This window comes from Paralichthys olivaceus, chromosome 6 (genome assembly GCF_024713975.1).
Source record: "Paralichthys olivaceus isolate ysfri-2021 chromosome 6, ASM2471397v2, whole genome shotgun sequence".
Classification (NCBI taxonomy): Eukaryota; Metazoa; Chordata; class Actinopteri; order Pleuronectiformes; family Paralichthyidae; genus Paralichthys; species Paralichthys olivaceus.
Window position 1 is genome coordinate 7,856,280 of NC_091098.1, and position 27,415 is coordinate 7,883,694.

The 27,415-nt window shown below is 39.0% G+C and overlaps 2 protein-coding genes across 4 annotated transcripts in view; one reads left to right on the forward strand and one right to left on the reverse strand.

Annotated features, from left to right (window-relative positions):
- ampd1 (adenosine monophosphate deaminase 1 (isoform M)) overlaps nucleotides 1–27,415 on the forward strand; it is a 269,757-nt gene that overhangs the window by 50,356 nt on the left and 191,986 nt on the right. The window lies entirely within an intron of this gene.
- The window catches only part of ptpn11b (protein tyrosine phosphatase non-receptor type 11b), a 37,116-nt gene continuing 10,442 nt past the window's right edge, over nucleotides 742–27,415 (reverse strand). For 2 of the 3 annotated variants that reach the window (XM_069527101.1, XM_069527103.1), the window contains exons 2-16: nucleotides 22,932–23,054; nucleotides 16,919–17,113; nucleotides 14,359–14,551; nucleotides 13,743–13,862; nucleotides 13,396–13,509; nucleotides 12,640–12,736; nucleotides 12,346–12,425; nucleotides 11,856–12,011; nucleotides 10,740–10,871; nucleotides 9,392–9,546; nucleotides 7,663–7,730; nucleotides 7,410–7,561; nucleotides 6,518–6,618; nucleotides 5,253–5,378; nucleotides 742–3,766 (exon numbers count right to left, since the gene is read on the reverse strand). In XM_069527101.1, the coding sequence (XP_069383202.1) occupies nucleotides 5,291–5,378; nucleotides 6,518–6,618; nucleotides 7,410–7,561; nucleotides 7,663–7,730; nucleotides 9,392–9,546; nucleotides 10,740–10,871; nucleotides 11,856–12,011; nucleotides 12,346–12,425; nucleotides 12,640–12,736; nucleotides 13,396–13,509; nucleotides 13,743–13,862; nucleotides 14,359–14,551; nucleotides 16,919–17,113; nucleotides 22,932–23,054 (1,774 nt within the window). In that variant the 3' untranslated portion in view covers nucleotides 742–3,766; nucleotides 5,253–5,290. The remainder of the gene's footprint in view (nucleotides 3,767–5,252; nucleotides 5,379–6,517; nucleotides 6,619–7,409; nucleotides 7,562–7,662; nucleotides 7,731–9,391; nucleotides 9,547–10,739; nucleotides 10,872–11,855; nucleotides 12,012–12,345; nucleotides 12,426–12,639; nucleotides 12,737–13,395; nucleotides 13,510–13,742; nucleotides 13,863–14,358; nucleotides 14,552–16,918; nucleotides 17,114–22,931; nucleotides 23,055–27,415) is intronic. The other variant, XM_069527102.1, reaches the window with a different exon arrangement.

Below are 27,415 nucleotides of genomic sequence, written 5' to 3' on the forward strand. Positions count from 1 at the left end.
AAATACCTTGTGGTTGTGTGCCTCCATCGACTGGTCAAGTTACAGGAAGTGTGGCCACAATCTCTCTGTCCATTCATGAGTTTTGTTGTTTAATTTGTGCACTTGATCATTTTATCCATTGAGACATTTGTCAGAACAACTCAGGGAGCACTGAATTCAGATGAGCTCTTTTCAAGTGACCATTTAACCAAATGTGAACAGAATCCCTTGTTCTTCCTGACATCATGTTCAGGAGACCTCTTCTCATCGTAATTTTTTTACAGTGTGTGTTGTTTTTTCTTCTGCCCTATAGAGTAGAACGAGATTTAAACTGCTGAAAATCACAGTTTAACAAGACTCATTTCAAACTATGGATTTTCCCCCTTCTTTTACTTTCTTGTGAATTTAATGCATAATTTCTACAGGCCGCTTCAGTCATGAAATATATGTGATTACTGGTGGAATAGGTGTTTTTCAGGAACGCCTTGTTTTTTAGCAGCCTGATAGTTAACTGGTAAACATTGAGGAACATTCTGTCACGGTGTAGGGTTTTCAGTGGAGCACTTTTTAAAATGAAGAGACAGCTGGAGTGAATAAGATGGAGGGACACAGCAGGGTCCAACACAAACATCACTTCACATCACACTGCTCCACTACAGTGACTTCCCCCAGAGGCAAACACAGAAACAACCTTTCACAAAATACCCGTATCCATCTGCACACCTGCTTCAGAAGAAAAAACAAAGCTCAAGTGTAACTGTATATAGTGCCATCATAGGGTTTTTATTAAACTATACGATAAAAAAACATTTTGATGCTGTCTCTGGCAGCTCATTGCATCAGCAGTTGTAACCTATACAGCAAAAAAGGCGATTGGGCAGAGCCAGTGCAAGAAGAGGAGGAAAGGGGGGGGGGGGGGGCCTTCACTGAATCACAGTTAACCACGACTCACTTCAGCCATACTGCCTCCAACAGAAGAGCACGGAATAAAAATAAAACGAACAAACAAAAATAAACCATATCAACATTATGTTCAAGTAAATGCACGAGGACAAGCAGAAGAAAAAAAACCACAGCATCACTACTGCACACCTCCATGCACACCGGATCAACTCAGAGCCACAATGTACTTATCAATAGTAAATCACAAAAATAATAATAATAATATTAATGACACACAATACAAAATGAATAAATGGATAAAACAATCAATTAGAAATGTACTATTTGAAAAAACAAAACAAGAAAATAATCAAACAAATAAAACAACACTGATGGCAAAAGTCTGTGCACTGACAAAAATACTTCCACACACAACTGACATCCAGACACAGCCTGAGGCCAAAGATTCTGCAGTTTCACACTTTCAAGTATTGATGTTTCACCATATCACAATTTAACCAGAGAGGCAGAGTGAAATACAAAAAACAAAAGAAAGTCTAAATTATCCACAGCGCAAGATAGTTCAGAAACACAGGAAATAACAACACCACTAAAGTCATTTGTTATTCATCAGATCAGGATCACAGTTCAGACTGGAAAAGGACAAAAAGAAAAACCCCAAAGTTCAAATTCAATTCATCGTGCGTGTGTGTGTGTCTGCGTGTGTGTCTGTGTGTGTGTCTGCGTGTGTGTCTGTGTGTGTGTGTCTGCGTATGTGTCTGCGTGTGTGTCTGCGTGTGTGTCTGTGTGTGTGTGTCTGTGTGCCTTCACTGACACAGGGCAGCAATGCAATTTCATAAAACATAGCTTTTATTCACATAACGAATCAACCATTAAATTAAAAGGGCAATAACTTATCACAGGGAAAGTTTCAAACCAGAAACAGTTGAGTGGCAAAAATCACAAGATATTTGTGAGGTGATGGAAAAACACATTTGTGTTGTACTTCTACTGAAGTAGCACAAGCTTAATGAAAGGAATCTGTGCCAATGATATGGTGAACGATGGTTATGTACTGAGTCAAATTACAGACTTATCAACCGAGCACTGATCACTCTAAATTTAAAATAAACGTCTATGAGGAGTCATTATATAATAATATAATAACAATAATAATATAAGAATTCATGATTGAGTGTGTGTTCTTGAGCAGGTGAGCTGGTGGAGGAAGAGGAATGGTCGGATCACAAACATCACAAACAGTTGTCGCTCACTCCTGTTTCTTTTCATGAGGATAGACTGAACACACTTCATCATTATTACAATGCCCGCTCGTTTTTTCCCCGCAGACCATTAAGTCATTCGATTTTAAACAAGCTGGGCCAGATGTCGCCAACGCGACTACTTCACTGGGGTATTTTGGGGCTGATCCTGGAGGCTAAAAATAGCTAACAATCTGCCAGACAGCACAGGGGGCTGAATGCTCTGCAACGCCACCGTCTTCCTTATCACATCAGTGACGTAGCTCCGCTATCATCAAGCTTGGATTACGGCCATCTTCTAAATTACTTTTTGGAGACAAATCTATTCTTCAATCTCGGGCAGATGGCCATCTGGCCCACTGTAATCGGCCCCTTTGCCTTATCTCCTTGTGACGATCTCCCCCGACAGATGTTGAACTGCATCAGACCTGCTGATTAACGAGAAAGACCAGACAAATGTAGCCGAGAGACGGCGGTCGGCCGAGCTCACCTCCAATAACCCGTTCAGGAATCCTCTGAACCATGTTCCTGTCAAATGTAGACTTCAAAATACTATGATGATAAAAATGTGAATTAGCACAGGGGGCTGCTGCTTAGACAGTTGTGCTTAAATATGATCTCTTCCACCATTATGCTCTTTTATAAATATAATTATATTTAAAAAATAAACATCTCATATGTTACATAACCATGATATCAACGGCATCAAGAAATAATGAAGAGAAGCGGACTTAAAAAAAAAAAATAGGACCACTGGAGGTCACGTTCAGATGACTGGACAGTACTTGACTAAATGACTAAATTTGCTGATTTGCAACAGCACAGGAGGTTTCTTTCAACTCTCTCACAACACTCTGACAAATCTCCCAAAAAATTGAATAGTCCACTTTTACAGTGCAAATTAAAATGAGAAGTTTTTTTAATCTTTGAAGAAGGAGTTTGTTTGCCCTTCATGTGTTTCAGGATCCTGTCGCGGGTTATGTAACCGCCCTTGCTATCACTCAGCGGCCACCTTAATAACCACCACAGCTGGAGAGGCAGAACGCAGCAAAAACAGTCTTAGGTAGTTCAGACAACAACTAGAAAAGACAGGGAAAGAGAGAAAGAGAGTGAGAGTGAACAGAGTGGTTTCTGTGAACAAGCTGACAAACTGCTCAGCTTTGACCTCTCCGTAGGTCTCGTACAGCTCTGTTCATGTCAGACCAAGGGCAAACTCTGTGTTCAATATCCGTCATCCTGAGGAAAAACTGGTTGTTTCTTCACGTGGAGTTGGGTTTCCAGGGTTTGGAAAACAGTAACAGTGCAGAATTGACAGCAGGTTTTGGGGAGAATAGATTACAGACACATCCTGTGACAAGGCACTTCTGCTGGTTAGGAGAGGGAGAAGCTGTGGAGGCTGGAGCGAAAAGGGAGAGAGACTAAGGAGGACAGAGAGGCCCTGAGCGCAGGCACTATGCTGCAGAGTCCTCCTCTCCACGGAGGTTGAGGTTTTACTCCAGACAGAGGGTCAGCGGGACAGCAGCCGGAGAGCGCCACCTGCAGCCCAGGCAGGGTCCACAGTTGTGCGGTGTATTCAGAGCACCACGCTCCCTCCTCCCTGTGAGGGATTTTCAGGCGCTGCCAATGAGACACCTCAGCTGAAACTGAAGCACACACACAGACAAGTTTAGTAAACTGGTGTCACTTTGAATTACCAACCAGTCAAGTTGCAGTTTAGACCATAGACTGTAAACGAAGTTGGACGTCACTTCTCTACTTCTTATCTCGCTAAAATATACAGATCTGAGTGCCGCCATCTCGCACATTTCTGTTCAGTAGTGATCAGGGAAAGGAGCCTTGGTGGTGGATACACACTCAGCCAGTCATGAGTCTTGACAATCTTGACTTTCAGCTGTCAATCATGACATTTAACCCTGTTTTTCATCAAACAACTAGTTAAAACCCAACTTACTGGAAAAATTTGGATTTGAACAAACATCAGTGTAATAAGAACCACCTAAAATGACAATCTTTGATCCATGTCCCATCAATTAACATGGAGGAGACAAGGTTATAAGACTTATACTGCAGCCAGCCACCAGGTGGTGAAAGAGACCCTTTTGCTTCACTTTTATGGAGCGGTCATGTCCTCCATCTTTATTTACAGTCTATGTTCCGGACTTGTATAATATATTTATTAAAGACACATTTAAATCAGTTCATCCTTGAGTCCAAGTGAACGTTCACATGAGCCAGAACATGTTTTGAGCTTGAAAATTGACCTGTGACCAGTTTTATCTTTAAACAATTCCCTGATGGGATTCCTGAGCTATCATATTCACAATAGTGGGACAACACAAATGTATAGGGCCTCTGGCTTCGGCTGTCATCTGTGCGGTGGAATAAAAACAGAGCAACTAAGAAATTAACATTTGCTATTTTTGGGGTGAACTTCTTACTAAATGTCTGGTTAGATAAATGTTCAGCTCCAGACAAACCAAAAGTGACAAATGAATGACATGCAGTTGAAAATACATTCACAGATAATTAAATCGCTTCTTTTCTGTCTTCTGCTGATGACCCCAAACCAGAGCTATGAATCACTCACTTCAATGCAGCTGGATTCCTTGTCTGTTCTATTAATCACCATGAGTGAGAAATGAATGAGACTGGGAGAACTGAGGTTGATTATAAATGGAACATAAATTGAATCTTTTGTTGCTTTAGGGGGAGGTCAGGTTTTCTTTTCTCAGCCACCCTATAATTCAGACCTTGAAAGTAGGAGAATATTACTCATCTACTTACATGAGGAAAATTAATTTGATTCAATAGAGGAAATGGTGGTCGCAAAATCAGTTTCCATGATACGTTCACATAAAGCCTAAATTTTAGATCAAATCATGGCTCATATTTTTCCAACAAAAGCTACACCTAATGGATCCAACATGTTGTACCAACAACACTTTTACCTCAACCAAATCCTCTTTAAAAAATACAAACCAGGAAGGATGATGCTCTGACAAATTTCAAATTTGAAGTCGGAAAACACCCATAACCAGATGCTATTTTTCAACAACAGTGGCTGAATGGGTTCTGTCAAGGCCCAAACTGATATTCGAAGATAGTAAATTAAATGAATAAAATACTTACAAAGAGGCAGGCAGAGAAATGTGGACGTTCCAACGATTTTACCTCCTGGTGTTACTGCTAAAAGACGTCTGAGGGCTTTTAAAGTTTATGTTCTCGTACACACTCGACGAATCATCATTTGTCATCCTAAAAGAAGAGGAGAAAATATTCACAGAGAAAACAACTTTATCAGGGTGTCTTCAGGTTTACCAGGTTGAATTTGATCACATAAAATTACATTTAATTCCAGTTTCATGGTCAAAGTATGATGCAGAACCAAAAAAGATGATATGAGTGGTGTCTAAATTCAGAGGCTGCATCCTTGGTTTGAAGACCAATTGCGTCACAGTGCAGCAACTACACTGTCCCATTTCGAAGGAACCTTCAACTGCAGCTGACAAATGAGTCTTTACATCCTCGAGAAACAAAGGCTGCAAGGAGTGGATCCTTCCCTGCCCAACCTATCCCAGGATTAACTGCGCTTCAGTGACGGATCGTTTTTCAAAGATGTAATGGCGCTGGCAAAACAGGACATGATGTTACATACTGTATGTTAAAATAATCAAGGGGCACTAAAACTCGCTCGCCATGTCCAACTTCAGCTCTGTTGCTCAGCAACAGCAATAAGGGCGTAACGAGCTGGTTGATGTTGATCATAGAAAGCTTTATTCCAAAAACAGTCTTATTCAGTTTGGCTTTCGTGGTCTACGTCTCTGAAAGATGCAGTCTCTAAATAAAGACACAGCCATGCCCATGAATTATTCATTATTATTAATTACATTCATGATGTTTTTCAGTACTTCACAGCAGTATTCAAAAATGACTCCTAAAGATATGATTGATTAAATGAATGCACTCTAGATCTAGGTAAGCAGTAGAAAATGGGCAGATGGATCAAACATTGAAAGAAGGATTCATTCATCTAAGTTTGTCTACTCAGTTTCTGCTGAAAGGAACATTGTCCATAATGAGATGACCAGCTTCCCACTGATGCATCAATCCTGCTTCTAATTTATATTTATACCTATGATTTATACGTACATTTCTCAACAGCCTGCCATCTCATACAACACTATATACAACATCATTACTGGCAGGCCAGAAAAAAAGAAGTGTGTAATCAATACATTTTAAGGCCTCTCTTATTTTAAACACATAATTAGACTTTTCAGTAGTTTCCAAATTCCCTGTTTAACCGATTCTCTAATATTGTTCTGTGATCTTGTCTCTCAATCAAATCCTTTGCTGCTGAAACTTCACCACTGTACAGTAGGAGTTGTACTTACACAGAGGAAGAGCGTGAGGATGCCATGCTGGGTTTAGATCTTGAGTTGGTCATCTGGGGATATTTGATATTGGAATATTCCCTCTCCTTCATCTTATTTCTCTGCAAAGCGTCAACATGAGTGTATGAGTCAGATACTGTTAGATACTGTTCACGTGAGCGTTTTAGCTCTGTGTCAGTAACAGTACCTGTCCATACTAACACACCATCATGTGACGTATACTGGAAATGTGCGTGCTGGTGTATACAGGGAGTAGATTGTCTACTCTGAAGTTGGCTGCTCAGTTACAGAAAATATGACCAACAAGAAACAACAGTTGTGAAAAGTAAGACGACTAGAGCTTTTACTGGCAGCTTGTGTTAACATTATCTTAACACAGCCGGTAGTCAGGACTGATAAGACCTAGTCATAAAGCGAATGTGGACGACTGCATTACTGTTTCCAAACATCTCGATATTTTCCCGTCCAGACTACAACTCACTTTTCAAACTAAAACAGGACCAATAGCATTTCCAAAATTCTTCTTTTAGGCGCTCTAGAAGTGTAGATGACAGAAGTAAACATAGCAAAAGTGATGCATTTTAAAGAACTAGAACATAGTCATGTGGATGCAGCCTCGGTTGAGGCCTCAAAGACCTCACCAGCTGTCCTGAGACCTGAATGAAACTTTGAACAGTTCCACATTTAGTGGAACAGCCCTGGAGATAGTTGTTTGCTTCACTGCTCTAGCTGTCATGACATAACATATGGTGCTGGCCTTCAGACTCTGAGATCAAACACATAAATATTTTAAAGCCTTCATTGCCGTGCCAAAAAAGTGTTTTGTCCTGGCTTTTTTTTAAACATCAATCCAAGCCAACATAGATTTTTGATTTTAAATGCAGTGGAGTACCTGCTCCTCCTCCAGTCTCTTCTGAGCCGTGTCTATGTACTGCTGCACAGCCATGTAGATGAACTTATACTGGGCCTCTGTCTGCACCATGCCCGACCTCTGCTGCCGTACCCTCTGGATGGTCTTAGGGATGTCGATGTCACAATCTAGACCTAGAACACAAACACACACACAGACACATACAGGAATTAGGACAAACATTCAAAGTAAAATGAAAAGTAAATTGTGTCACTTTTATATCACAGTCTCGTACCTTGGCGGTTAATAATATCGATGAGAATGTCGATGACGATAATGGTGCCTGTCCTGCCGATGCCTGCACTGCGGGAACAACGGAGTGAAAAGTCAAACCATGTGTAATCAAAATCCTAAAAAACATTATCAAGGCAAAAAAAATAATGTTTTTTTCTGCTCATTATCAACATGTTTTATTAGGATCAAGAGCAGAAGGGTTTTTGCAAAACCTACATATCAATGCAAGTAAAGTTTAAGGTTGTGAATTATAAGTTGGAACCAGAAATAAGGTAGCTTGAATTTGTTGTTGCTGTTATTGTTGTTCAAATTGCTGTTAGATCACTCTGGGAACTCAAAGTTATTCTCCCCACTATAACAACATTCATTTATCAACAGCCCACTGCTCAGTGAGTGAGTCAGATGTTTTCTGTCACTCTGTCATCATCTTTGAACAACATGTTTTAGTGGCTGGGTATTGTGATAGACATGGAGCGAGATTGGGCTTTTCTATTCACATCTAATGGAGAAATCCATTATATTAGTGGCCAAACATGTCTGCTGTGAAAGTGAAATATATCAGTGAATGCTTGCTGACAACAAAACATCAAATTAAAAAATATTTAGACATCTGTCAATCCAGCAGGAATTAATTCACTTTGAACTAAATCTGTGTGACATGAAAATGATTCAGAAATATTTACATTTCTCAGCTTTTTTAAACCAAATCAGAAATTATGATTCTGGTCTTTTCTGTCAAGACGAGGTGAAAATCCTGATCACAGCACAGCGACAACAAATTGTGCTGTTTCAAAAAAGTTTCAGCTCAAGTGGCAACATAAGGATTAAGTGAAATTAAGAGCCTGTGTGTTTGCAGAGGACCGGCTTTATGTGTTGAGAGAAAATCTTTGCTAACTCTGTGAAGACCTGTTGCTATAACAAAGACACAATTTTAAAACTTAATTAAAGTGCATGTCACTGATCGATTCAAAGCATATTTCATGAAATCGAAATTTCATAAATTCATGTCTTGTGGGGAAAACCCTTCAACAATTCCAGCCAGTTAATTGTCTGTGTAAAATAATCTTATAATAGCTCGCACCCAACAAAGTACATAAGATGTGTTTTAACTTGATAAGTGAAACTGGATCATTCTATAGGTTGTTGGGAGAAAGACGAGGTGAATGCTAATCCTCCTTACATATGACACACAGGTTCAATTTCTGTTCAACACATTAGTTAAGAGGTGAGTGCCACCTTGTGTTTTGTGTGTGTCTTAAAATAGTTGGTTTTCTTTTTCCCTTGTTTTCTTTTCTTTATGTAGATTTGTACTAAGGTTAGTAAATATATTTTATTATGTTTTTTCTTCTTTTCCCTCTTTTTATTTGGTTTTATGTCTGACAGAGCTTTCTTTTATAAACATCAAAAAGCCAATTGCAGCCCACAGAGCTTTTCCTAAAGCTACTTTTTTGTCTAATGTTGTGAATGTCTTCACTAGGACTTGTTTTAAGTATCAAAGTAAAACTGCACTAGTGTCAGTCCTGTGTGTGCTTGAGTGTGCACAGGAGTGCACACAAGATTGAATTCTAATTACTGTTGTTGTTAATATCTGCTGGAAAACTGTGTTAGTACTGTAGATCAGCTCACTTATTCTCTTGACCTGACAGAGCAGTATTTAAGTTAAGGCGCCACTACAGTCTCTTCCAAGCATTATAATATGAAAGGTGTCCCTCCCTCCCTCCTGGTTGTACCTGCAATGGACAACAATGGGTCCAGTGTCTGGAAAGGCGCTCTGAGTGCGGTTGACCTCCTCTAAGAACCAGAGCACGCCGCCTGGCTCATTGGGTACCCCGTGGTCGGGCCAGCTCAGATACTGATAATGCCAGATGTACCTCAGAGGCTCCTTCTATAACGAAGACACAACAAAAAAAAAAATTGATAAGGTGGTCAACTTTATCATTACACACTTACAGTATCATTGTCTTTTATCTCTTTTGTCTCCATTCTGTCTCCTCAGTGTTCATCAAAACACATAACCTCATTCCACACAGAGATACACTGTGAAGTCCAGATAAACTAAAATGATACTTCAGCAGTCTGATTCAGGTGATTCAAGTCTGTATTTTTCACATTCATTGTCTGTACAAAATGTCTTTGAGCTCACTTGAACTATGCTAATTGCTGTACTGTGATGGAGGAATAATCTCTGGTAGTCTGCCACACTGCAGATACACCAGCACTAATCAGTATCCTTGAATGCAGGAATATGCTTTTGTGCAGAGTGCGGATTGTGGATTCTGTTCCTCATTTCTTACAGTGGACTCAGGAATTAATGATTAGGATAAGAACGGAGGATTAAGGCAACCAAGAGCCGTTACTATATACAGTGAGTCAGTGACCGTGCAGGAGCTTGGGCAGACTTCTCTGTTTGCTTTAGTCTCCTGCTTGACAGTAACCTTGATTAACTGCAATATCTCAGAGAATAACTGATGGTGGATTTACTTTAGTTTAACTGTGTTTCTCCAACACACAAACATTATGGCTTGACTGAAGCATCACTTGGGGGCAGTCTTTGGTGAAATTGTGCCAAGTTGTTCTCAGACAGGCTTAGCAGACTGAGCTCCACCATTGTACTTTTGATAGAATACAGGATTTTGAATAGAAATATACAAGATATTACATCTGCACACTAACTACAAGACTAGGTATCCTCAAGTTACACACCATTTTAAATTCCTCCCTGTTCAACCTAATTCAGGATCACAACTCTGATCGGATTACAATTGAAACAGCCTTTTATTTACTATTATTTAACTTTCAGTTATAAATTAACAGCACTAAATAAATTTTTAATCATCTAAAGCTTCATTGTAAGAAAATATTGTTAAGGATTTTTAAAAGCTTGTGTGCACTTTTACTTTCTACTATTTCTGAATCTGCTTCAGGGCCATGTAGTCAAACCTTCTGTAAGATCAAGCACGTGCTAGAGGATTGAGAGTGTGTGAGTGTGTGTGTCTGTGTGTGTGTGTGAGTGAAGTGTTAGATAATCTGACCCCAGGTCAGTGGGTTAACTCTGACTGAGAACACAGTTCTTCCTACCCTGTCCAGTCGGGTCACCTCCAGCTTCCTCAGGATGTAGTCTTGCGCTGGTTGCTCATCTATGTTCCTCACTACCACCCTCCCAAACTCCTTGGTGGCATAGAGGTCCGGCCAATAACGTACACATTTGTTCTGAAACAGAGGAAGTAGTGAAAGAGAGATAGAGAGAGAGGGAGAGCAGAGGGAGGGTGACAAGCATTAGACAATCTAAAGAATCAGCTCATCTCAAGCAGCTTTACAATCAGATTAACTGTCATACTATCCTTGTCAGCCATCTCTCTCTACCCTCCCCCCTACACACACACAAACCATCATCCCTACTAGGCATATCCACCCATCTCTGTTAGAATCAGTTAATGCCATCAAGTGTGCTCTTTCATCTGAAAATACAGAACAAAATGGTTGATGCAAGACAACATTTAACCTAGAGAGAAGGGCTAAATCTGTAATGTACCAGTGTCAACACCGAGGATTTTATCAGTCCTGTTATGTTCTTTAACTTTTAAAGGTGGTGAAAGCACCTTCTACATTTGTTCACTGCTAGATTTTTAACATGTTATGTTTAAGATTTGCGAAATTTCACTCCCACTCTCACTATGAAATCTTAAGTGCTCAAAGCAGTGGATTACTAAAACAACATAAGAAAAAACGATTTCTACTTTATTAAACTGTTTCCTAGTTTAGCAATACATAAGACAGTAGCATTTCATACCATTTAAAGGTCCAGTGTGTAAGATTTAGGTGAAAGGGAACTATTGGCAGAATTTTAATGATGTTTTCACTAGTTTGTTTAATCTAATTGTATGAATTGTAGTTTTCTCTAGCCCAGAAAAGGCCCTTTATATTTACATACTTTATATTTACATCATTAGCAGGTCCTCTCTACCATGTTTTTTACATTAGTCCAAACTGGACAAACTAAACACCTTTGAGTTTTTATAACAACTGAAGTTTACTACAGGTTCTCTCTCATGTTTGAAAGGGGAGGGTGAGGTGAGGTGTGTTCAGCTGCAACATGCAACTTCACAACTAGATGTCACTTAATTCTTCACACTGAACCTTTAACTTCACTATCTTACTGACTATTTGCTTATTTTGTTTAAGCGGAACACTCACCCGCCCTCGCTCTATCTCCTTTGTGGTCATGACAATGACGTGTGTATTCTCCTGATAAACCATCTTCCAAAAGTCATTGACTGTGTTTTGTAGGCACCCCTGGGTGGCGATGAAGAATTTGCAGTCCTCCATGTGGCGTCCCTCGTCATACAGACTCTGTAGAGCACATAAAGTTATATACTTTATGTAGTAGTTTTACTCTGAGACCTTAGAATCATATTCTAATAGAAATGAAAAAGTAAAATGTACTTAAAAAATAAAATAAAATCACAATTAAAATAAAAAACTTGATAAAAAATTAAGTGCTGCTACTGAGACAGGAAATAGTCTTTTAAGACATTATCTATGTTGCAATTTCATCAATCTTTTGAAAGATGCAGCTCCCCTTTAATTCCACTCATATTGAGTGTTTGCTGTGTATTACTGTTATTAATCAAGCAAAAATGTTGATACAAGGTTTGATATGAGGTATGAATCTGAAAAGACTCACTCTGATGTAGTTGGCATTGATGTAATCTGACCCAGGAATTTCTGGATCCATTTCCCTGATTTCAACACGAGTTGTGTCGACTGAAAAAGACAAAGTCAAACTGTCACAAGTGCAAAACAAAATGTTCACCTTTTTCAAGTCAAATTTCAATTGATGTCTGTGAGTTATCGAAAACAAATCTTGACACTTAACAGAGGCCTCTATAAGGCCTCTATATGGTCTGTTGTATATTTGTGTCACTGTTTCCACAGGAAGTTGGAGAGACAGGAAATGGCAGGTTGCAGCTTGACTCACAGGGGAGGATATTCTTGTATCTGTTTTTACTCTTGTTTTCTGGCTTCTGGCCTTCTTTCCGGGGATACAGCAGTTTGCACTCCTGCTGCTGAAGTACCTGATGGTGAATGACGAAAGAAAACAGAGAGCGAAAAGAAAAATGACACTTTTTCCAAAGAAGTTCCAAACAAAAATAACATCCCCTCTAATGTGACTGCTACTGGTGAGGTAATTAAATGTCACCCTGGAGTCCAAGAACATAAAAACTGCATGTGGAGTGCACATCTCAACATGAAGTTCCTTTCAAATACAAAAACACTCACTAGTTTTGGATGCATATCTGATCTTTTTTATTAGCTGTGATAATGGAAACCAATTGTATATCATACATATGAAGCCAGATAGACTCATTAATATGTTAACACTGTTTTCCTGATTTCCAAATAATCTCTAAGACAAGCATGCAAGAAACAAATGTATAAATTAAACAACCATACAATGATCATTATATGATCTTATTGACAAACAAACTGTAAAATACTTCAGGAAAAGCCTATTAATAATCCATCAATTAATATGCACTGAAACAATGGAAAATATTCACATCATAACATTTGTGATTTGTATCAGTTGCACAAAAATGCTCTTAACTGAAGCCTCATTTGATAAAGATGTTGACAAAGACTATTAGCTGAAATATAAATATCCCCCATTTTTGTTTAAATTGTATTTATAGATAGTAATAGTTCTGGTGTTGACAGTTTTGAGAATACATACCTCAAATTCTTCCCAGAATCCTTGTTTGGGCTTTTCAGAGTTATCTGCTACTTTGTTGAGCTCCCGTACCCGGTTCTCAATGTTGGCCGCGTTTATCCTCGTGGCATTAAATGGCTGTTGTTGTCATGTTGGAACAAGAAATTGAATTGATCAACACAAAAAAAAAAAATATTGGTTAAAAATAAATGTAAGAAAGCACAACAACCAGGTCAGGAAAATAACATTTGAGTGTGCTTTGAATTAAACCAGCATATTGCAACATATCCATGCCTTCAGGGTATATATGCAAAAGAGTCACCAGATTGGATTATTTTGTTTGCTTTATTTGTTCAATTTAAATTCCATACCTGTTTGAGGTGCACTACGATGCCACTTTTCTCCACCATGGGGTTTTTCTTGTAGTGATCCACCAAATCAGCCAAAGTGTCAAACCTCTCACCTCCGCCCACGTCATATTTACCTTCCTGCTGGAGACAGGCATCAATAGTTGGGCCGTTATTAGGGTACAGCCACACACGTTTTAATTTTAACACATTACTGTTTCAAAATGTACGACTGCAACCTCACAACACTCAAGAGCCTAAAAGTTTGGAAATGTTGATGGCCCCATTTTAGTTTGAAAACTTTATGACTATATTGTGATCCAGACGGGCAGAAATGGAGATAGGAAAAAGGAAGTGATCACATGCATTTGCTTCCTAGTCGGATTTTATTTGTCATGATCTGATGACCAGCAGTGAAGGCAAAACACCTACAGTCACTTCATTGTCAGACAAAGAAAATAAAGAAAATAAAAATTCTGCTTAAAATTAAAGTGACTCACATGACTCAAAGCACCAACAGTATGATGAGGTGGTCTAATGTCAACTATAACCCTCTGCTGCGTCTTTATCCAGTTAAACAAAACTCTTAATAAATGTAAGTTCCTGTATACATCACGGGGTCTGAACTGCGTTCCTTTACCTGGTAGCGTATCATAACATGTGTGACCTTGGTCTTGCGATCCACGTTTTCATGTTTCTCCTCATGGGTGAGAACTGAGAGGACGAAGTCGCCTGGTTTACTCTGGCTCTCCCGTACCAGGAAACTGCCGGCCTTGCCTTTGTCTGTGAGCAGTTTCTCTGCATCTCGCCCAGACAGGTGTCCATGGTACCACCTGGAGATGAGTGAACCAACAGACTGTGAGAAACAAACACTATAATAGAGAAACAAACTAGAGCTGGACTGACATGTCAATATGAGCTTTTCACAGACATATCTGCATCTATATCCGTGTTTATATTTGCTGGTATATAAACATAAGCATATATGTGCAGGTATGGAAACATAGACATTTATGTCTACAATTTAAGTATAACAATTTTAATATTGTGCCTAAAGTACCTGGAATCTTAGCTTTAGGTGATGACGTCATATTTACTGGCTGTGACTATTATCATGAATCTACAGTACCTTAGAGATATCAAATATAAACATACAGCTGGCAAGACATGTTCAAAAACATAGTGAACATCAGTTTTATTATTTCAGACTGGATGCTTTCAGCAGCTGCTTCTCCATCTCATGTGGAGATCAATACGCTCAGCCTCAGGCTGTGGTTTCAAGGTAGATGGATTACCAAGACAAGTGAGAAGCTGAGGCAAAAACTTGACCACATGAGTGGGAGGACAAGCAAAATGCTTCCTGCCTCAACGGAAAACAAGTTCTATATTGGTAGGTTATGGGTTAACATAACGTCTATATGTGCACTGTGAGAGAAGACGCATACTCGCATAAAAGTGTTTCTTACATCGATGCATCCTCACTCAATTGCTGATGAAAACCTGCAAGTCTGTGTTTTTATTCCTGTGTGGTGTGCAAGAGCGTGTAGGAGGCTCTGACAACAGATGTTTGTAGAATGGAAAAAGCACTTAAACCACAGCCATAGATCACAAGTTCATAGACCTAAACAGAAACTGGGATAAACACACTGCCATGTGCAAATGTGTCGAAAAAGTGAACTTATACAACTTGCTTAGCAGCCATATATTTTTTTTTTCATTGAAATTCCTGATCAATATGTTGCTTTTCAAAATTATTCCTGTTCGTGTGTGAGTGAGACTCCAATCTAATACACGCGCTATAATAACCTCACATTTCAAATCAGGTGTGTAGGTGTGATGACGTGTTTTCTGCGTCCAGCCCGTGTATACAAGAATGTTTGATGTTTTCGTGTAGCTGCTAGTGAGCATAAACAACAGCAGCACCACCCACTTTGTTTTTTTGAAGATGCATGTGGGAATATGCCACTATTTATGCATGTGGATGTGAAGTGCATCTGAGTTTATTGTGTGGGTGTGTGTGCACAGAACGCATCCTCTCTTCATAAAGTATCTCTAAGCACACATATGTGAATCAGTACAAATTTAATAAGTTAAATTCCCCAGTACCAGTCAATTAAAACTGTTAACTAGTGAACAATGGTACAATATTACCATCTAAGTGGAATTATATTCCTACAATACCATCAGACTAATATATTTAAAATGCCGCTGTTTAATAGCAGATATAAAGGGATAAATTATAATAATTTTTAAATATATAAAATACATGGCATGTAAGCTAAGTTAAGTGTGTTAACGTTGTGTAGTGTCTTTACAGTGTGCACACCTGTGTGAGACTAGAGACGGGACAGATACCTCAGTATAGTTAAGAAGATGCCTTCAGTATAGATCAGAGATGTCCGATACTGCCAGAGCTAGCTAAAATGTCCCCATGTTTTACACTTGACAGTCACAAAACTAAAATGGCGATACTGTACTTTTTATTTATTTGTGTTCTTTTTCAGGTATGACTTCCAAACTGCATGATGAAGGAAGTTCTAAGTTATTCATTCTATGTATGAAATTGTTTTTTCAAAGGGTTTAACCTGAGCCAGGCCAACATTGATAGCAATTACCACTTCCATACAGTTTAGTAGCAAGTTGTATACATGTTATATCATTTTTATTTTTTAAATGCACTGGTGTCGGATAGGTAATCGCTATCGGCCAATACACAAAAACCTGGTATCGGAATCTGTATTGGAACATCTCTAGTATAGACCCTTGAACTGATCAAGAAAATACGAGTTCACCTGTGAGCCTGATCTTTCTTTACTGGTGAAGGCACTGAAATTGCACCACTCACTTGTCAAAGCATAATATTGAAAAAGTGTTTCAATCTTTGTAGGGTGAAAATGCTTCAGAACTGCATTTAGGCTGTAACAGCACTCTGTAACTGCAATGAGAGCTGGACTCGTAACATTTCTCAGGTGGTTAAGCTGCCTCTCGTGGCATTTTTAAGCTCCTGAGTATGACACTGAAGCTGTCTGTCTGTGGTCAGAGACGTACATGTATTATTAAATCAGAGAAAACACTTTAACAACATGTTGAGCTGTAATTTAATGTGTTATTTGCATCTATCTGCCTGGTTTATCCACATTGTGTTTCTCTGTACGCAAATGTGAAGATATTTGCATGTGTGGGGGTGTTAGTGTCAGCACCTCTCAGAAGTGGGGTCTTTGCAGTTGAGTGGGTACTTGAGCTCGATGACATGGCCGTTCCTCTCACGCAGCAGATCCTGTTGTTCTGTGTAATACTGGATCAGCTCGGCCAGCGTGGCAAACTTCTCCCCTCCATACAGGTCATAGTAGTCGCCTGAGTTTTGGATCTTAATGTGGGTCACCTCATCGTAACGCCTGTGCAGGGGAAAAAGAAAACACAGAGGGAATCAAGTCATTCAGTTTGTCATCATGCATGTAAACAGAGGGGGACTCACTCCAAAGAGGCGCTCCACATTTCTGTTTGTATTTATCTTTTGCTTGTACCCTCCAGACACACACACAGTATATGCTCACACTAAAAAAATCAAGATCACACACACCTTCGCCCACACTCACTCCCAGAGTACAAATGCACATAAATTACAGTATGAAAAGGTCCAGTTTATCAAACTTTATGCTCCCATTTTAAAACACAATCTGATTCTCTTATACACTAAAGTAAATGGGGTGACATCTTTCATTTGTCTGCCGTTATTTTCTCACATTCATTTACCTAGTTTCTGTATCTGCAAAAGCTAGGCTTTTCTTACGAGGCTGACAGAGTAAGAAGTGTATAAGATGTAAATTTAATAAAATAACTTTGACCTTTTCCATCTGTGCCAGAATTGAAATGATAAAATAAGCCACAAGCTATTCCAGGAAAAGAAACTGTCAGAAAGTGATTAAAAAATAGAAAACATTAAAAATATAACAGATCCATTTTATTGTGTACATAATATTTTTCACTTGCACTTCTCTGCAGAAAACAACACAAATCTTCTCAATACACAGTCATTTTCATTTTTAATGTATTAGGAGGAAGCAGAGCAGGAGGAAAAAAAGATGCACTCAGCTGCCAAGCTCAAAGACCGATAAGCCAGAATAACATTTGTTACCACTTTCCATATTCAAAGTCCTCTGGCTGGTTTGAATAACAACGTGAACACACACATATACAATTCTATAGGATCTGCCTGGAAGCAAGAAAAACATGATGGCCTCTGTACTCCTGCTATGCAAATCTAGTTTTCCATTTTCCATCTTCAGTGACTATGTTAAACATGTTTCCTGAGCGGAGATAAACAAACATCCTGTAAACATATTAACAATGATGACACACCAACACATAACTGTGTCAGGGACCAAAGGGGAGCTGGCCAGGCAGTCTGGACAATCTGCTCTCCAGTATCCTCTCCCCCTCAAACTGATTATCAGCTAATGGTCATATCAAATGGCACAAATCCTGTTTCCCTCCATCACTTTTCTTATTGTTCTCAAAAAATTCACATTCCTTTTTTTCTTGCTTTTTCCCATCCTCTCACTCAACATACTGTAAATCCTTTGCTCCATCCTTGCATTCATCTGTCCCATAATCCATCTCTCTCACTCTCTGTGTTTCCTAGTAATTGCTTTATGGCTCTATTAGCGGCTGTTGGCAAGGTGCCACAGGTCTACGACTGTGTTAAAGGCCCCTTCTCATCTCTCAGACCAAAAACCTCTTTCATCTCAGAGCTAACACCATTAAACATTAGATTTCCAGTCACTTCCAGGCTCTCCCTCTGTCTGATAACCTTTATAGATGAATAAATACAGGGAGGAAAATTCACCATCATGTCTGCTCAGCTCTGGATCAGTAATGTTAGTTCTGATACATGACAGATGTTTTTTTTCAAAAAACGGTTAGAATTATAAATATGATTAGCAGGAATTCTCCATCAAATTACACTCTACTGCTCTTTTTGTGTAAAACTGTGTCAATCCTCTATTGATACACATCATAAATGATTATGGATCTGTTTGTATGCTTATCCTTCTGACAGTCCACCAACTGTCAACCATTCTAGCAGCAGACTAGACGTGTGCAAAAATCTGCCAAAATAAATGAAATATTTTTTGTATACATTATGAAAAATCAAAAACTATACGTAAAACGTTAATATCCACAAAGGGCAGTCGTTTTGATCCATGTAGGAAGTTTGAAAGATTTTAAACATTTCACAGAGAAGTACAAGGTTGTTCCTCCTGACTGAACAAAGTTCTGCATTTTTCAAATCAGCATGTTTACATTCTCATGCAAAAAAGGAACGCAACAGATAGAGGGAAGATTATTTTGTCTTTGATTATTCTATGAGCTGGCTTGCATTGATAGGACAAAGTGAGCAGAGGTGCAAGCGTACGTAATGTCACACAGTCAGATCAGCTCACAGCACTATTATTCTGCTAGTTTAAAAGCCAGAACAGCAACAAATCACATCTATGAGTAGGATTATGTTACTTTTTCTCGAATACATTTAAACCAAAGCACTGAATCTTGTTAAAAAATTGTCTGTTCTAGTAATAAACAGCATTTAGATCACTAACTCATTCACCCAGAAGATGATGTACACAAACATGGACAACTGGGGAATATATTGCTCAAAAATGCACAAACTTATGCACGTACCAAGTCTAGAATATATAAATTATTGCTTGCTTTGCCCTGAAGCCATTGCAAGCAATATTCTTCACTCAACACAGCCTGACATCACTGAGAAATCCCTTTTACTGCTCCCAGTCCACTTTTTAAATTGAGGCAGATAAAGTTTCTATTCCACTCGTGCATATGAAGCAGACTTCTGCACTGCTTTTTAACCTAGATTTTCAAGTAGCCATGTTTGAAACTGACATTTAAAATTCAAATGTTATGTCAGGGCAGCATGTTCTGTTTCTGAAGAGCTTGTCCTGAAAGGCGATGGAAATGAAGGCATATATCAAATTCCTCATATGGTAAAAAGTAGATATGTTATTGAACTATTTACGCCCGCTATATTCTCAGCTGTACACTGCTGACTTCTAAAGGCTGACCAAATTGAGACAAGAAGTGTTTGCAAATGAAGACACCCAATAAATCTTATCTTGTTTGTTCATAAGCAGCAGCAGATATGCTAAGTCAAAGACAAAAGCTAAGCCTGAGCTGATAAAAAATATAATAATAATAATCAGCAAATGAATGGCTGGAAACACACATCATGAACCAAACAACAAAACTTATCTTAAACATTTCATCAACATCAACTTCATTTTTGATTAAGATATTTTTTAACAATGCATTTTCTGTGTTCTCCCCTGTGTGCTAGGGGCGAGGCAGCTCACACACACACACACACATGCAAACACACACACAAACTCAGAAGTGTCATTATACTTCACTCGGGTTGAAACCAAAAGAGGAACAAGTCTTTAGCATGTAAGGGCGGCGTAAACATGAGCCGTCTGTTGAAATATCTGGTGAAAGTGCATCACATACAGGTGGAAAAATACACAAGTTTCCACCGCCTAGCTCCTAGTTGATCTGTCTTTGCATCTGGCATGTCATGTAGAGTATGAAGCCTCTCGCCCACACAGAGTCAGGAGTTAACAAAATTATACGAACATTACTTAATGACTAGAAGTAACCATTAGTCGTGTGAGTGTTATGGGTGCACTCATTCAAAATGTCAGAGCATCCTATCATTTAATAGTCATCAATTAGCACAAAATTGTTAAATCTTTAATGTGGATGAGATATTGATTGGTTGTGGTTGTTGTGTCTTTGTCTTTGTCCTAGGTGACACGCAGATCTAGTTAGTACCTAATGCCACTATTAGCAGCGAGTGTTAAACTGGGCCATGTCACAATGGGGGAGGATAGAGGTCACGATGCAAAATTTACATTCAACACAGAAAGTAAGAAACTGCTGAACCACTCGGAAACGAAGACTTGTGGAAAATGCAGTTTAAATGCATTTGCAATCATAGGTGAACTGCTCTTTACTCAACTGTGTAAACCTATAAATAGCCTCACCGCAGTGGAAACAGATCTAAGCAAACCCTGGCTAGAATTATATAATACAGAGGCTAGGAGAAAATCCATTTGCTCTCTGTAGTAATTTGCCCTGGAGAAAGAAAATCTCTCTTAAAATTGACCTTAAAATTCCTCCTTGGGGTCTTTCGAGTGTATAAAGAGCATGAAAAATGATGGAGAAAACATGACCAGACAGCTCTGCTTACAAAGTTGGACTTGGATATAAATTATGGCTAAACTTTTCCTGCTTCGAACTTTCTCTTTTGCGTCTTTGAGGTTCATGAAACTCTGAATTGATTACATTTTCAAAACCCTCAAAAAGCGCTCATTAGCATCTTAGATGTCAGGCTCCTGACTTTTTTCGAGCAGCTTCTGTTGACCTCGTGGACCAGGAAAAAAAAGAGGTGGTGGTGGAGATAAGAAAGGGACAGGCAGAGAGAGGAAGATAAGAAGGCAAGAGGGACAACAGAGTCCCTCAGCTTCCATTAAATCTGAACACTCACAGTAACTGTCCCATTCCAAATGGCCACAGTAAGATGAAACCCGGCTAATGACGAGCTAATTAGACTCTCCTCTGCTCTGATAAGACCCTGCCTGTGTGTGTGTGTGTGTGTGTGTGTGTGATAAACTTGCTAAGAATAGCTTCAATTCATTATCTTTAGTAAATTCCAATATTTTCAATAGACTTAATTTGAAGCATGCCAGTTGGAAAAAAAGCCAGTCAGTGATATAAGCCAGTGACTCGATGTAACCATTTAATTTTACTGTTTGTACACATTAAACACCTTCTTTCACTGACAGAGGTGCATCATAGCTCGACTTCTATCCATACTCTGAGTTCATTTTGTCTGTATTTGTGCACGTCTTCTGCTCACAGTTACAAACGAAACAAACGAAACGGACAGTACCACCAGCACCAGCAATGTAGCCAATTGACAGCCTAGAGGAAAGAAACTGAAACATTTAGAACATTGGCTAAACATTTTGGGGAGAGAATGCGAATTGGTAAGAATGGGCACCTGTATGATCATCCAGGCACAACAACAATGCAACCAAGATAAAGGACGAATGGAAACATGTGGGCTGTGATGGCTGCACTGTTTGAAACAAATCTTTTTTTGTTTGTAAAGGCAGCATAAATGAGCTTTCGAACAGTACTTACATCTACATATATCAAGCTGCTTAGCTGTCATTTTGAGGTTTGAAGCCATGGTGTTGAGGTATATGAGGCTGCATGTTCCATATCATATGGTTGTACTAACACAAAGGCACACATCATCACACATCTAACTAATGGTGAACTATCCTTTTAAAGTCTGTAAAGACCATGGGAATGACTCCATCAACACACACACACAAACCCCAGAAAGTGAAGGTCAAAGCCTTAACATGTTCCTCATTCTTCAACATCATTTAAAAGCTAAATACTAACTACTCCCTCTTTATCCTCTTTCTGTCTGTTTTATTCCCTCTCTCTTTCTCCCTCATGCTCGTACACACAAACACATTCCCGACAAATGTCGCCATTCCAGCTAGTCAGTGTAACAAATGCATTTGGACTTTCTTCCAGGCACATGGGTGACCGATGCATCTCTTAAAAGCTTCCGTTGCCAAGGAAGAGCCACTCTTGCAACTGCCCCTTGTTCTGTTTGTTTCCTGCTCGCTGTAATCACCATTGCATGCTGCTCTAAAACCCACTTACCAGAAATTGCACAGTCTCTGCAACACACCCAGGCTCTCAATTAACGAGATTAAGAGAAATATGTTTTAGATATGAATAACACAGAGTTGCACTCAGCTGGACGTGATCGGCTCACTTCAGCTCCACCCTGATGACCACATTGCATATATTCATCCACAGAAAAAATGTTACATCACATACTGATCCAAGGGTAGAAATGTCATAGACACCTTGCCAGTTACTGAGCGGTGCACACAACCACTTCTCATTCTCAGGGTGAAAACTGATTAAATCACAGGTAACAGAATTATTATATGTCCTGAGTGTTTGACATTGCACTATTGAGCTTTGTTTGTGAGTAATCATATGCAGACATTCATATTTAGACAGTTCAACTTAGTTGAACCACAGTGGACTGGATCACTAACAAAGTGTCTGAAATGTCAATGTCTGGAATGCTGTCTGACTTACCTGACAGAGAGGGTAAAATCCCCTGGATTGCTCTTGCTGGGCCGGGCCAAGAAACTGCCGTGGACTCCCCGGGTCAACAGGAGCTGCTCTGCCTCAATTCCAGTGATGTTGGGGTGGAACCACCTGAAAATGAGGGGAGTTGTCTGTTACGTACCCAAAATAACAATGCTTGAAGAATGTAATGTATGCTCTCTGTGCAACATCACACACCAGTGTCCATGTCCAAACAGGCACCAACACAATAGATCACCTGAGTTTAAAACAGCATATTACATATTTGTTAAATTTACCAATCTAGCGTCTCACAATTAAGTATCTGAGGGAAATTCAGTCAGTTTTTCCTTTTATGTATTTTAGCTTTCACTGGTCAGCTGCTGGACGTGAACATGACATGTTTTGGGGCACAGATGATGACGGAATGGAGCGGCTGCTTACACTTGGGTAGTAGTTGTACATACATTTTTCTACAACGCGCAGACGGTCAGGAACATCAGGATCCATTATATTAAGTCTATCCATAGATTTAGTTTTCAAGTGAATGTGTCTATGTCTTTTCTTTTATGACAGAAATTGATTATAGATTTTGATTGGAAATATTAATCCTAATCCTTCTATTTGTAACTCAATTATGAGCATTTCTAATTGTGGTACACATCATATCATCATTCACCCTGAATTTATCCAGTAAACTCAATGTATTATCTAAAGAGGTCCTATCAGTTACCTGCTTTTTATGGTCTCACATGATTCATGTTTATTGATGTGTTAAAAGTTACATTACATCAAAAAACAATTATATAACAACATAAACTATGTAGAACTTTAGCAGCCTGACATTACTATCTTAGTGCATTAGGAGAAAGAATAGCCATTTATTTTAGTTCAAATATAAAGTAACATTTCTTTATGAATCAGTAAATGCGTGCAAACCTCATGTCGTGTCTATGTTTGAAAGGGAAGAACACAAAGTTTATAGTACAGCAAAGCTTAAGCTAATAATTACACGTTACTTCCTCTGTTGCAAAACACTCTAGGCAAATATTTAGCCAAAGCACTTCTCAGGTGGGTTGACTGATTATCTGTGTTGAGCACCCTCACTGGAGTGTTTGACACTGCGACCTATACAAACCAGAGCATATACATTATTCATTATTCAGAAATAGCCACAAGACATAAACTATAGCTTTGCATAACAACTCTTTAATGTGCGATGGACTATATTAGTCTTGATGAGACAGTGAGTAGGCAGAGCAGAAATGTCCCAGTGAATGGCTTTTAGTCAGCTGTGTAGAGATTACACATATACAGTGTATGATCTGTTGTCTATCAGTGGCGACAAAAAATGTGCAATGGTTCAGGGACATGGGAGTGTGCATTTGGGGTCGGGGAGTGGGTGGGAGTAAGGCTCAATGTAATCACTTTGGTAAACAGGTTGGAATGGTACATGGGTCGCTTTGTCCTTCATGTGCCATTTTACCAAAACATTAACTCACAATGGGTGAGCAGCATTACAGCTACGCATCACTGAGCAGGACCCAAAAAAAATTTATGAAAAGTCCTATCCTATCCTATCAATTGCCTCTTGGTATTACAATGGTATTTAAAACTTTGATGGACAAACATATTCAAGTCCATATTACAGCATAAATCCAGGGGGCAACAATTGAAGTTGGCAGTAGCTGAATCAGTATAAATCTGATCAAATTGATCCAAATCTATTAGTCAGATGGAAGACAATTTTGACTTTTTTTACAGTGTGTAAGCCTTCCTAACAATCTCTCTTTAATAAAGCCTCTCTGCTTTGCTGTGTATCGTAAATAAAACATTTTACACTGTACATATTTAATTTGTCAGATAAAGGAGCATCACATTGACATTTTAAAGTCAAACTCTGGATATACACAAGCTTTTAGCTGGTGACAAGCTGGTACTGTATTCGTGCTACATACACTCAGTTATGAAGAAGCTTGACGACAGTAGAGTTAACAAATCTGTTTCCAGCAAATCATTGTCTTCTACTTGATCGATGTGAGGTTTATTCTACAATAAAACAACATACTGTAGCAAATCAAATACTTTGCCCCTTTAAACAGAAGTGGAACTTTCCCATGACAAATGCACTGACATACTATTGTACAATATCAGTTATGATTAGTTATAACACATATTTGGGCGTATTGTGAAAGATGCAGATTGGTCTGTTAGGAAAAAGTCAGTAGCAAATTATTCAAATAGCAAAATAACCTTTAGTTGCAGCCATTGTTAATGTCAATGATTTAACAAGAATGGACAATTTTTCCGACACTGACATATAGTCAAAATGACTCATGGAAATCATGCGTTTTACATTCTAGATTATAGCCATTCACAACAACCCCCGAAACAATAAAGAGGACCTATTATTGATTAATATATCCCAGTGGAGTGCAGGCAGCAGGAAACAAAAGAGTCCCTTTATGTTGCTCATGCTGAGAAGATAGTATCTGAGAGCTTTAACAGTGGGCGAGCGTTTAGCTGTTTCTGTTTTGGCACACTGTATGACACAAACCCACGACAGTAAGATAAAAATAAGACTCATGTGTCAGCTCAGCAGATCGTGTGTCGCCTCATAGCCTCAAACATACACCAGAATACTGTTGTGGTGCCTTCCCAGTGCAAAGGTCTGAGGCTCTGCTCATTATCTGACAAAATGGTTTCTTACAAAAAGAATTATTGTGATCACTGTATAATGAGCATATTTAGGCCTAACATTCCTACAGTCAGCCGCTGAAGTTTCTGTTTGACAGAATTATTTGAACGGTTCAAAACAAATGAACTGCGAGTGACATTTATTATAAACAAATGGAAAAATGCTCAGAAATGCTTTTTAGGAGTTCAATCTAAACTTCAGATGTAGGGTTGTGGAGATGAAGCAGCTGTAACCATTTTGCATTAGACAAACAAATCAAAATGACACTGCTTGTCAATCACAAAACAGCCTTACCTGTTTCGACAGTGACCAAGTGGAAATATGAGAATAGTGGAGGAAGAAACAACTGAAGTAATGATGCTAAATGTGTGATGGGATTTGTGAAGGAGGGAGTTCAGACCAAAACAAGGCACTACATATCTCTGTTGTTTGTCATTGAGGATATGTAATCATTGAAGGTTTAACACTAGACTGGTGAACATCAGCTTTAAAAAAAATAAATAAAAAAATCAGTTTGTTTTACCCTGTGAGAAAGGATATGAAGTATAGCAAATAGATTGAGATTTGTTCTAAATGTCTATATCAATCCAGGCTGTGCAAAGGCCCTGGACAGGACCATATCGCAACACAAGCCGTTTTCAGACATGATCTCTGGACAATGTTTGCACAGAGGATTTTTCATCCTGAGAAATTTGTATTCTTTTTTTTTTTTTTATCTGTCACATGATAGAAATATCATCAACGCTCCCACTCACTCTGGGTGAATCCTTCAGAGGATCTCTTAAGCTGTTTTCAGAAATAACCTGCGGTTAAAGTTCAGAGAATTGGATACAGAGTTTTCCTGCATTTTGCCTTTCACACATGCCCAATCCAGCGGAAGGTTCTCTGCACAGACGCATTCACAACAGCATCAAATCCTCCACATTATTCAGGTAAGAAGTGGTGCAGCTGGGTGTAGCAGGCAGAGACAGGAAGTGACATATTAATTCTGCTGTGTAGATCACGTGATTTTCATACATCATCACATACATACATCACCGCTTTCTGTTCCCATTGTCATAAACTCTTTTGACATCTTCATCTGTGTCACCGCTTTTTCACCAGGAGATATTTGTTTTCTTTTTGTTGTTTTTTTCCCCTTTAATTTTGTGTCTGTCGCACGTTAGAAGCATCATCTACCCCTGCACTCACTCACAGTGAATCTAGCGGGGGATCCCCTGCTGTGTTCCTGCATCGGATTTCTTAATTATACTATCAGGCCAGGCGGAGAAGGTTCACAGATAATCCGGAGCCTCTCACTCTGACTCTAAAGAAAATACAGAGGATCTTTTTACAAAAAATATATTTTAAGTGATCACTGGGGGATTAATCATAAATATATCTAAGAGGAGAGAGTGACAAGACAGGGCATATGACATAAGCGGAATATCTGAAAAACGAAGGGGGAGGTTGGGTGATTAGCTTGACCCATTTGGTGAACAGGAAATGATTTTAAGGCACTGAGAGAGTGATAAATGTATCTTCAACACTCAAAGTAAAATCCTCTGAGAAACTACATGCATGTGTCCCCCTGGCACAGTACCTTCTTTATAAAAATACACTTCTGATATGGTGCTCATTGAAAAGAGAACAGCGACAAACAGTATTGTATCAACTCAACGTTGACATATGACATTTTTGTCATACATTTTACTGTCACACTGTGTTTATTAAGTTCACTCATAAGGTTTTATTATGAGGGCAAGAACCGAATCAGTCTGATTAACTTGAAAATGTCTTCTTAGCTTCCGGCATC